This window comes from Lolium perenne, chromosome 4, assembly GCF_019359855.2.
Source record: "Lolium perenne isolate Kyuss_39 chromosome 4, Kyuss_2.0, whole genome shotgun sequence".
Taxonomy (NCBI): Eukaryota; Viridiplantae; Streptophyta; class Magnoliopsida; order Poales; family Poaceae; genus Lolium; species Lolium perenne.
The window spans coordinates 75,102,225-75,113,020 of NC_067247.2; the positions used below are offsets into that span (position 1 = coordinate 75,102,225).

At 46.2% G+C, this 10,796-nt stretch overlaps 1 protein-coding gene across 2 annotated transcripts; it reads left to right on the top strand.

Annotated features, from left to right (window-relative positions):
• The first annotated feature begins 3,454 nt into the window (after positions 1 to 3,454).
• Positions 3,455 to 9,597, top strand: LOC127292994 (endoplasmic reticulum oxidoreductin-2). Of its 2 annotated transcripts, none has more exons than XM_051322549.2 (10): positions 3,455 to 3,697; positions 3,792 to 3,923; positions 4,853 to 5,108; positions 5,213 to 5,323; positions 5,540 to 5,658; positions 5,746 to 5,850; positions 5,963 to 6,165; positions 6,251 to 6,374; positions 8,950 to 9,137; positions 9,233 to 9,597. In XM_051322549.2, exons 1-9 carry the CDS (start codon positions 3,518 to 3,520, stop codon positions 9,115 to 9,117), a joined length of 1,398 nt encoding a protein of 465 aa, XP_051178509.1. In that variant the 5' UTR covers positions 3,455 to 3,517; the 3' UTR covers positions 9,118 to 9,137; positions 9,233 to 9,597. The 2 variants fall into 2 exon arrangements, with proteins under 2 accessions (XP_051178509.1, XP_051178508.1); XM_051322548.2 differs by having other exon boundaries at positions 3,459 to 3,697; positions 8,950 to 9,113; positions 9,300 to 9,597.
• Positions 9,598 to 10,796: the final 1,199 nt, after the last annotated feature.

The window sequence follows — 10,796 nt, forward strand, 5'->3', positions numbered from 1 at the left end:
TCACAAAGGATGTTGAGGAGATAGTAGTTGGTGTGCTCCAATCTCGATGGACTAGTTTGCTACCCTGCTAGAACTTGGAGCGCTGAAACCATGTGAGAGGTGAGGGCTGCTTGTGTGGTCATGCACGACATAGTTGTTGAGGATGTGCGTGATAATAGCATCTACAATGGCGGGTGACAATTTCATGGTAAATTGATTGAGCTGAGTGCGGGGCAACATAGTTTGAGGAGTTCCTCCACGCATGTGCATTATGGGCTCACATAGGAAATCAGTAGTCATCTCCTTTCATTTTTCTTGTAAATTATGTTATTTATTTATTTATTTGCTTGCAAGCTATTTAAATATATTTTGCTGTAAACTATATCGTTGTTGTCTATTAAAATTGCGCAGATTGGCTTAAAATGAAAAAAAAAGGGAAAATTGCCAGCGCCAACAAATTGGGGTTTGCCCGCAGGGTTTGACCCCGCCCCAAACAAATCAAGTAAGGACCGAGACCCCTGTCCTATCCGCATGAAACCTAAATATGGATCAAAATCTACATATTTGATGTTCAAAATAGGTTGAGTCAATAGAGATGCTCTCAGTAACTTGGACACAAAAGGAGGATGTAATATGGGGAATCCATGGACGAGGCGCAATAACGTGTCGCCGCCGACAACTAGGGGTCACTGCACTACCGCAGGCACGAGCACAAGGCTAGCGGGAGCTCTAGCAACCAGGGCGAATGCTACGGTCCTTGGACTACTGCGACCGGATCGAATCGATCCTCACTTTTGACATCCTAGACTTAGGTTAAAAAGAAGTTACTCACGTTGATTTTTTTCAACCATGTCAAAAAAAAAAATTGGAAACATAGTACAAACACACGCTCATCAATACATACATACGCTCACGTCTATGGAACACGCGTGCATCCTGCCCGTGCTAGCACCTCGTGAAAACTGAGTTTTGAGAAAACTAATCCGGTAGGTTATCCTAACCATCTGATCACGATCACACGTAGCTAACCACGCGAAGCAACGCGGCGGCCATGCGACGTGCAGGTGCACCTGTACCTTAACGGCTAACGTGCCGTGTGGTAGGCGGTCAGCGAGCTGTGTAGCAGGTCAAACCGAGGCGGCCCACGGGTTCAATCCCAGACGCGTCTCACAAAAGAAAATCGCAGACACGTCATTGGGCCACATCCGGCCGTCCAGTTCGTCGACAGGCTGCCGCTCGCCGTTCGATCCGCCATTCGTGCTCAGAACTGGTGTTCCGACACGCACGTCATTACGCACCCGGATTCTTCTAATGCTCTGTTTGGTTGCGCGGAATTGGGGCTCGGAATTGGAATTGAGGGCCAAAAAGGCCAATTCTGTTGTTTGGTTGCGCTCGGAATTGGGGGCGTGGAATTCGGGCTCAATTCCGAGCAGCCCACCCACGCGTGTAATTTTTCGGCCCACCAATTCCGAGGTCCGGACCTCTGAAATGGCTCTGAATTGAGCGAAGGGGTAGACACCCCCAACCTCAAGCACAACCTCGCTGCAGCCCTATCCGCGCCGCCGCCGCGCCGCCGCCGCGTCGCCACCATCGGGCCCCAGCGCGCCGCCGCCGCGCCGCCCGCGCCGCGCCGCGCGCCACCCTGCCGGGCCGGCGACACACCCACCGCCACCACCCCGTCTTCCCCACCGACGCTGCAGCCCTCTCGCGCCGTCGAGCCTCCGCCGACTGCCGGGCCCCGCGCCACCACCCCGTCTTCCCCACCACCGGCGCTGCAGCCCTCTCCGCGCCGCCGCCATGCCAGGGCCCCGCGCCACCACCCCGTCTTCCCCACCACCGACGCTGCGACCCTCTCCGCGCGCCGAAGCCTCCGCCATTGCCGGGCCCCGCGCCACCACCCCATCTTCCCCACCACCGGCGCTGCAGCCCTCTCGCGCCGCCGCGCCACCGCCGACTGCCGGGCCCCGCGCCACCACCCCGTCTTCCCCACCACCGTCGCCAGCGACTCGACCTGCAGGAGGGCAGTGATTTGATTTTTTTTTGTTTGATTTATTTTTACCTAAATTTTGTTATTATGTGAAAAATAATAGCATTCTAATATATACATGTATATTTCATTCATATTATTACACACTTTATATTGTTCAAATTCAATTCCACACAATGTACATCCAAACGGGATTTAGAATTCCATTCGCAGCGTTGATTCTACAGATGAATACCGTGCACATCCAAACAACATTTCTGGTATTCCATTCGCAACGTTGATTTGGTATTCCATTGCCAATTCAATTCGGAGGCGAATTCTGTGCAACCAAACAGAGGGTAAGGAAAATGATGGGATTCCCCCGGGGGACGGAACGTCCAGCAACCTCCTGCGTCCGCGCGCGACGCGTGTCCACGGGACCACCAGACCGCAATCCTTCCTTCATTTGCTGGCCATTCAATTCCTTGCCTTATCCTCTCGTTTCCCTTTTTTTCCTGCAGACCAAGGAGACGAGCGGAGGAAGCCGGCGGACGAGGCCAGCAAGGGAGCCTCTCCTCCCCGCATGAGCTCGAGCTCCAGCGCAGGTGGCTGCTCCGCCGCCGGGGAGGGCATCACAGCACGGAGGCGGTCGACCTGCAGCATGCCAGCAGCGAGCGTGAGGGTCTCCGCCTCGTAGGCGCTAGCGGCGCAACGGCGACGGGCTGGGCCGGCGGCACCACGGGGACGGGATGAGCCGGCGGCGGACGTAGAGCAATGTGGTTCCGACCTCGTTTCGTCCTCAAGTGCGGCGACCTCGCCACGAATTTCTCCATTGCCATGGCCTGCCCGAAGCCGCCTCCATCTCCCGCTCCTCTGCATCATTAGGAATTTTGCTACTATAGGCTTGCGGCGTTGCTACCTGCGGAGGCGGTTTTGCTATTTAAGGTGTCTGGCATTGCTACCGGCGGATGGTGGATTTTTGCTACGGGCGGAGGCCTACTTTTGTTACCATAGGCATAGGACGTTGCTACTAGCAGCTTGTGGAGTTGCTGTCCTGGACGGACGGAGTTGCTGCAACCTCGAACGGCGTTGCTGTAGGCGATGTCTCTGTTGATATCTTAGATGATTTGCAGCATATGAATAAAAAAATTTGCTACAATTTATTTGCGGGTTTGCTACATCTGCTTAATATGTTTGCTACGTGGTCTCCGGCGAGGTCTCCGACGAGGTCTCAGGCGAGCCCAGCCTTTTTATTTTCTTTTCATAACGAACCGTTTTTTGCTTCAGTCATTTGCTGCCGGGGGTGATTTTTTGCTGCCGGGGGATGTTTTTTTGCTACATGCAAATCTAACCGTCAAAATGGTTGATCCGACGGCTGGGGACCCGGGGGCTGGGGAATCAGATCCCCCGGGGGACGCCCAGCAGTTTCCTTCTTCTAAGCCCCTGTATTAGTAGCACTACAAATTTCCCAGCAAACGGCCCCCAACCGCCATCGCCCCAACTGGAAAATTCTTCTGCTGCCGTGCCGTTCCGTTCAGATCTCGCTTCTAGAAGCTTCCACGCCAGCGCGGGATGGCCGAGGAGCCCGCTCCCGCTCCCGCCGCCGCCGGCGCTGACGCCGCGCGCTGGCGCCCGAGGCGGCGGGCGGCGGTCGCGGGGGCCCTCCTCGTGGCGCTCCTCGCCGTCGCCGTCAGCTCCCGCAGCTTCCCGGCCATTTCCTCCTACTCGCGCGGCGGAGGCTGCGGCTGCCCCGTAAGTCCCCGCCCGCCGTTCGTCCTCGTGATTCGACTTGAGTTGTGGGGTTTTGATTTGATTTGACGGTGTGGTTTTGGGGCCGTGTCGTCAGGGCGCGAGGAAGTACACCGGGATGGTGGAGGACTGCTGCTGCGACTACGAGACCGTGGACGCCATCAACGAGGAGGTGCTCAACCCCATCCTGCAGGACCTCGTCGCTCTCCCCTTCTTCAGATACTTCAAGGTAAGGAAATTTTCGCTGTCCTGTTTTTTTAACTGCCTTGTATGCGTCACTCTAGCTTATGGGCCCGAAATGTATGTTAGGATGTTCAGAGAATTGTGATGGCCAGATCGACATGCTAGAATTATTGTGTGATACTGCGATGTAGCATTAGCTCCGTAACTAGGGAGCCATTCTCGCGGATGCATGCTCGGCGGTTTATATATATGTGAAATTGGATATGCGCGAGACAAGTGACATCTGCATTGTTTGTCTGTTCAGCTACTGTATTCATTTACTAGACAGTTCTGTATCCATTTGTGTGGTGCAGTTATTTCACTGCTTGATAAATTAGGCCTGATATGGAAAAAAGATTGTTGGTTGCCTGATTGAAAACTTGGAACATCGAGCTTAAGGATCAAAGCTATTGGGCATGTGGAAGTCAGCACTATATGAAACATGTCATGTCCTGGAGGACAGACAATCTCATAGAGCGATTGTCGTTGGCTCTCATAGGGTTGCTCGTAGTTCCAAGCCCTTTCTGCTTACATTCCATTGTCATAGCGATTTGTAGCTAAATTTAATGTTTGATGGACTTTCAGCCAAGTGATAGAGCAGCTGATAGTGTTGTAGAGGAGATGCCATAAATATAAGTTTCATGTTACTGCTGTTAGGTGTCGCTACTCTTTAACTAGATTACCTAACGAATTAACACCTCACAGAGAGAATCATAGTATCTCTGCATATAATAATTTGTGATGTTTTGGGACGAAAACCTTTCAGAATGTCACCGCCCTAAACTGTCAATAAATTCTTACTCAACATAATGGGCTATAAACAAAATCGTCTACTATAATTATTAGCTCTTATTGTACCCTGTTGTTGTTCTTAAAAACAACCATTTATAATCATGATTCACTTTCTAAGTTTTCGGGCTGTTTTTTTCTTGTTAGGCTAAATTGTGGTGTGACTGCCCGTTTTGGCCTGATGATGGAATGTGTCGGCTTAGGGACTGTAGTGTCTGTGAGTGCCCAGATAATGAATTCCCCGAACCATTCAAGAAGCCTTACAGTGGCCTTTCTCCAGAAAATATGATATGTCAAGAAGGAAAACCAGAGGCCACTGTTGATAGAACCCTTGACACCAAAGTTTTCAAGGGATGGGTCGAAACAGATAATCCATGGACAGCTGATGATGAGACGGATAATGGTAATATTATTTTAGCCTCATTCTTCTACAACATGCTTCATTTGATTCTTCTTTCTTATCATCCTTAAATGTCTTGCGGTTAACAAACTTTTATCCTGTTCCAGCTGAGATGACTTATGTGAATCTTCAACTAAATCCTGAACGTTACACTGGTTATACTGGTGATTCAGCTAGAAGAATATGGGACTCTATCTACAAAGAGAATTGCCCAAGATGTAAGGGAATGGATAAAGGCGGAAAAGCCGTCACTGCTTTAAACAATTGCTTATGTTCTTTACCATCACCATTGCATGAATACTTGTCTATGTGTGGTGTATACTGTTTTATTTATTTCTCATCTAGGTATGGTATAGTTGCATGCCCTAGCCAAGTTAGATGTCTGCTACAATTATCCCGACAAGCGTTTTTCAAATTTCCTTGTATTTTCTCAGATCCTTCAGAAGATATGTGCCAGGAGAAGAAGGCATTGTACAAGCTAATTTCGGGATTGCACTCTTCAATTTCTGTACACATTGCATCTGGTTATCTTCTCGATGAATCTGCTAACGAAGTATATATACATGGCCCTACACTTTATTTTGGTGTTTATAGACTATATTTATAGTTGTTTTGACGAGTTTGCTCTAAATGACTGCAGTGGGGACATAATCTTACTTTGTTGCATGACCGTGTTCTGAAGTATCCTGAGCGGGTCCAGAACCTGTACTTCACATACCTGTTTGTACTTCGGGCAGTGACAAAGGTTCACGTTTTTTCCTTTATTAATTCTAACCTTGTGATTTAAAATATTAAGCTGTAGAATTGTGTTGGCCTAAAGCTTCTAGCGAGTAATGATTTTATTTGCTATCCTTTAGGCGGCAGATTATCTTGAGCAGGCTGAGTACAACACTGGCAATCCTGTAGAGGACTTGAAAACACAATCTTTAGTGAAGCAACTGCTTTACAATGAGAAGTTAAGATCTGCATGCCCATTACCATTTGATGAAGCGAAACTCTGGCAAGGTGAAAATGGTCCCGAGCTAAAGCAGGAGATTCAGAAGCAATTTAGAAATATTAGGTGTGTGCCTTAATCCTTCTTCTTCAGCTCATATTATGCATTTCAGTAACTTGAAATCTTACCCCCACAACGTTCTGTTTCCTAGTGCAATTATGGACTGTGTTGGATGTGAGAAGTGCCGATTATGGGGAAAGCTCCAAGTTCTTGGTCTTGGAACTGCACTGAAGATTTTGTTCTCTGTGGATGGAGAGAACCATTTGAATCAACAGGTATGCTTCATTACGCTTTTACCTCCTACCACTTTGCAACATAACACATTAATAAGGTAGATTCTGTACGTTTGGTTAGTCCATGGTCCAGTGAGAGCATTGCTCGACAGCCTTTATATGACCCAAGTTCCCAGCACATGATGCTTTGCTGTGTCAGCTGCCTACATTATTTATGGAACTAGAAGAATGCCCCACGTGTTGCAGCGGAAATTTCTTTAAAAACTCTGTTTGGTAAATCAAAGGGTGTGAAACATGTAGTTATATGCAATATTTAATCACCTTGTGCTTTTTGCTGTAATGAATGTCACATATGATTTTTAGAGTTTGAAGTACAAATGAAATGAAACCGTACCAATTTTCAGTAAGTAGATTCAAGAATTGTGGTACCATTAGATTCAATGCTAGATATAGAGAAAATTATGTGAACATGAGGCATTCATTTCAGACAAAGATAACACATGTTATCCTAAGTTGCTGGTTAGCACTCTTTTTATGAGGAAACATAACCTTCTTGTAAATATATATATGCACAGCACAAAAGCAGGATTTACCTTTTTTTCTATAACTTGGGAAAATATCCCCATCTACTTGCTAGGAACAATGGAGAACTATCTTTAGAAATGTTGAAATACTCAATCGACAATTGTTTGAGAAATAAAATAAGTTACTCTAAATAGTGAAAGAGTGGGCATGGCACCTGCTAATTGCTCTGCTCCATGCCAAGCCGTTGTACTAAATCCATCTGTAACAACGTAAGTGCAGTTTGTCAAACAAAATTGCACTTTATAAAACAGTACTGGAATAGTAAGAATAGAGAAATAGTGCAGAAACTTACCAGAACGTAATTGCCAGTGAACTGCTTGCTAAAGAAATAATCTCATATCTTGTGGCCATAGGCACAGTTAGTAATTGAAAGATGCAGGTACTGAGCCATGGTACTACTCTGTGCTGTTAGACAACACAAAAGTAAAGTTCAGTCGGATAGTTTCTGCATAAATGCAACCGAAGAAATCATTCTATGTAACAAACCTGAAACACACATTAAAATTCATTGAACTGAGATACCCCTGATTTGTAGAGAAGGAAATCACAAAAGCGCTGCAAACGTTTGTTGCAAGGAAGTATATGGGAGATGAAAACTGCGAGCGATAAAGTGAAGAACTAACCTGAAGTTTTGCTGTTCAAGACTGGTAAAAAACCAGCATCTTTTATTATCTGAATACACGAGTGCGGTATTTGAATCAAGGAGAAACTAGGGGCACAAACCGCAGAGCTGGAAGCTCGAACGCAGGTCGGGCTGCGCGCGCTGTGCTATCCAACTGGTCGATGCCCAGTTCCCTTTATTATTTGAATACAGGCAATCTGTAGTGCATCCTCTAGTTGCAACATGCAAGTAACAGGGTGAAAGCACATCATTGATTCATGGGGCAGAAGGAAGTAGTGGAACAAAATAGGAGAGGAAAAAAATACGGGACAAATGCCCATGAACTGGAGATAGATACACAAAGGTTGCAATCTCTCGCCTGTGAAGCTGCAGCCGCGTGCGTTAATTATTGCTGCAAAATGAAAAACAAAATGCAGATGGCAAAAAGCAAAACCTAGCCAACATAATAAAAGTGAATCCTTGAAGGCAAAGAAATCCAAGAAATAAGTTTAATAGGAAAATCCCGTAGTAGCACGAACCAGATTGAAGTCCTTGCCAGTTTGTTGCAGCCTTGAAGCAAGACGATTCGTGGGATTGGAATTTTTTCTGTTCAATGTTCAGTCAACAAAGAATGAGATGAGAAGGTGTGGAGTGACCATGAAATAGGAACCACAAGGAAGATGTGCTTCTCTGGAACCCGCCGCTCTCATGCCTATCAGGAGATGGTGGAAGAATATGAGAATAAATAGGCAGTCGCATGGTCGCTGGTGACACTGGTCGATTTTTTTGCCTTGGTGCTGAGGAGATGAATTAACAAAGCTGCAAGCTGGAGGCCAAGCAGCTGGCGGGACGCAGGGGAGAGCGTACGAACTGATGAATATTTAATTTAATTTGTTCCAAAAAATTGAAATGATGTGGCACTGCATGTGAAGTGGGACTTCGGAGCAGGCGAGTAGGCCGGTTCCGCTCGGGACGGGGATGAAGGATTTTTGTTCTTCTTTCAGTATGGGAACGGGATGCACATCTTTATGGAGCATCTCTGATCTCTGGTTTGGGTTGGACATGGGCCAGGTTAGTTGAGTGGGCAAGACTTCATACGATTAAAGTGTTTGGGTGGGCCTTTGGACGTGACAATGGAGAAAACTAATAGAGAGACCCTAAAATATGGATGGACATATCAATAGAGTCGCATGGCTGTGAATATGTGATGGTTTGCTTTATAAGAAGATATAGATACCAGTTTTTTCATAACAAATCTTGTCAACTCAATAACTCCTCTGTTCTATGCAAATCAAGCATATTTATGGAAGTTTACTCTCACATGAGCAAAAATACTTCCCTGTTTTCATGCCGAATCTAGCTTTTGATTTAATTTGAAGATGTTCGCAGTGGCAATGTATCTAACAATATATTTTCTTGGCCACTATTCAGTTCCAACTGCAGCGAAATGAGGTCATTGCACTGGTAAATCTTCTGAATAGACTGTCAGAATCTGTGAAATTTGTACATGAAAAAGGATCATCTACAGAGGAAATCATGAAACAGCATAGCTCTTCAACTTCGCAGAAGGGTGCTTCCAAACTAAATCTAAAACTGTAAGTGCTCTCCCTTACTCTTCAGTAGTACTACCTCTGTCCCGTTTTAATTGACGCCCGTACGTACCTGTTTGCTTCTCAAAAGTGCACCACTCTGCGTCAATTAAAGTGGAACGGAGGGAGTATGGATTTTTACTAACTTTGTGGTCTGATAACCCGCATTCTTCAATCTTTCTATTTCTGCAGGTATTCTGCAAAAAAGTAAGAGGGCTAGTTGTATTTACACCTCCTTTTCTCCATACTGGGAAAGTAGTGTACATGAAGGGAGCAGCTTCCTAGAACATTTTGCAGATCCTAGACAGAAGATATACAGAAAGCTTCGGAAGCTAAACAATGACAAGTTCAGTGGGGCATCCTTTTCGAATTTTGTATAGTGTATTTGGCAATCCTCTGTTGTCCCGGATTTCACCCCTTTCAAATGGAATTGCCCTTGGCAACTAGAGAAGCTAACATGCATTTGCTCTTTACTGTGTTTGACTGATCATTTCACCTCTTTCAGATGGAATTACCCTTAAGCAACTAGAGAAGCTAACATGCATTTGCTTTTTACTGTGTTTTACTGATCATATGACTGTTGACGAGCTAAAGCAAGTAATTAATCCAAACGGTTGACATGATCTTTCAACTTCATTATATGTTATACACTCTCCGCTCCACGAAAGTTGTCTTAAATTTGTCAAAATTTCGATGTATCTAGACACTATCTAGTATATAGATACATCAAATTTTAACAAATTTGATACAAGTTTCATGAGACGGAGGGTATATTGTTTGCTGCTGAAATCGCCGAATGATAAGTGATCTCGCCAGTTTGTAGCAACTAAATCACATCGGAGAGGAGTTACAGAAGATGACCATTAAGTTAACTGAAAAGTTTTATGCACTAGATTCTGCACTAGGTGAAATCTTTACTGTACATTGTTCAGTTTCAATATGTGCCACAGGAACGCGCCGAAGTGACATGACATGTCCCACCACCAGCAAAACAGTAGATAGATGTTCACTAAACTTCAAACCTTGTGTGCTCGCGACCCTACCTATGTTTTACATCATGACTGTTATATGTCGAGACTTGTGAGGATGGCCCTGGAGTTTGGCACATGTTGGTTGTGTCGCGGAGCAGGAGCTAGTGGCGATATACAGTGATCGGTTATGGAGCAGAAGGCTTCCTTGTATGAGGCTACTTTTGCACATCCATATGGTCAAGCCTGCTGAAGACAGGTCACTGATGTAGCCAAAATACTAAAACTGTAGCCAACAATGACCGTAAAGAAAAGCTTGATCACATCCATGCTCATGAAGATGAAGTCTGGCACAGGCAGTTACAGTAACCAGAAGCAGCAGCGACAGGGAAGTATAAAATGCTCCAGCCTCCAATCACTGATGTAGATAAATACTAAAACTGTAGCCAACAATCTCTCAAGAGAAAAGCTTGATCACATCCATGCTCATGAAGCCATGGTCTGGCACAGGCAGTTACAGTAACGGAAGTAGCAGAGACAGGAAAATATAAAATGCTCCAGGTACAGGTTCTTCTTACGCCTGTGGCAGAGGACAGAACCCTCGCCGGCGTTCACTCGGCCGGTGATCAGAGGCCGCCGCCGTCGGAGACTCCCGCTCCTACCCAACAGTCGGTCAAAGGCACGGCCCGCCGGTGTACGCTGTGGGCGCTGCCTGACGCCT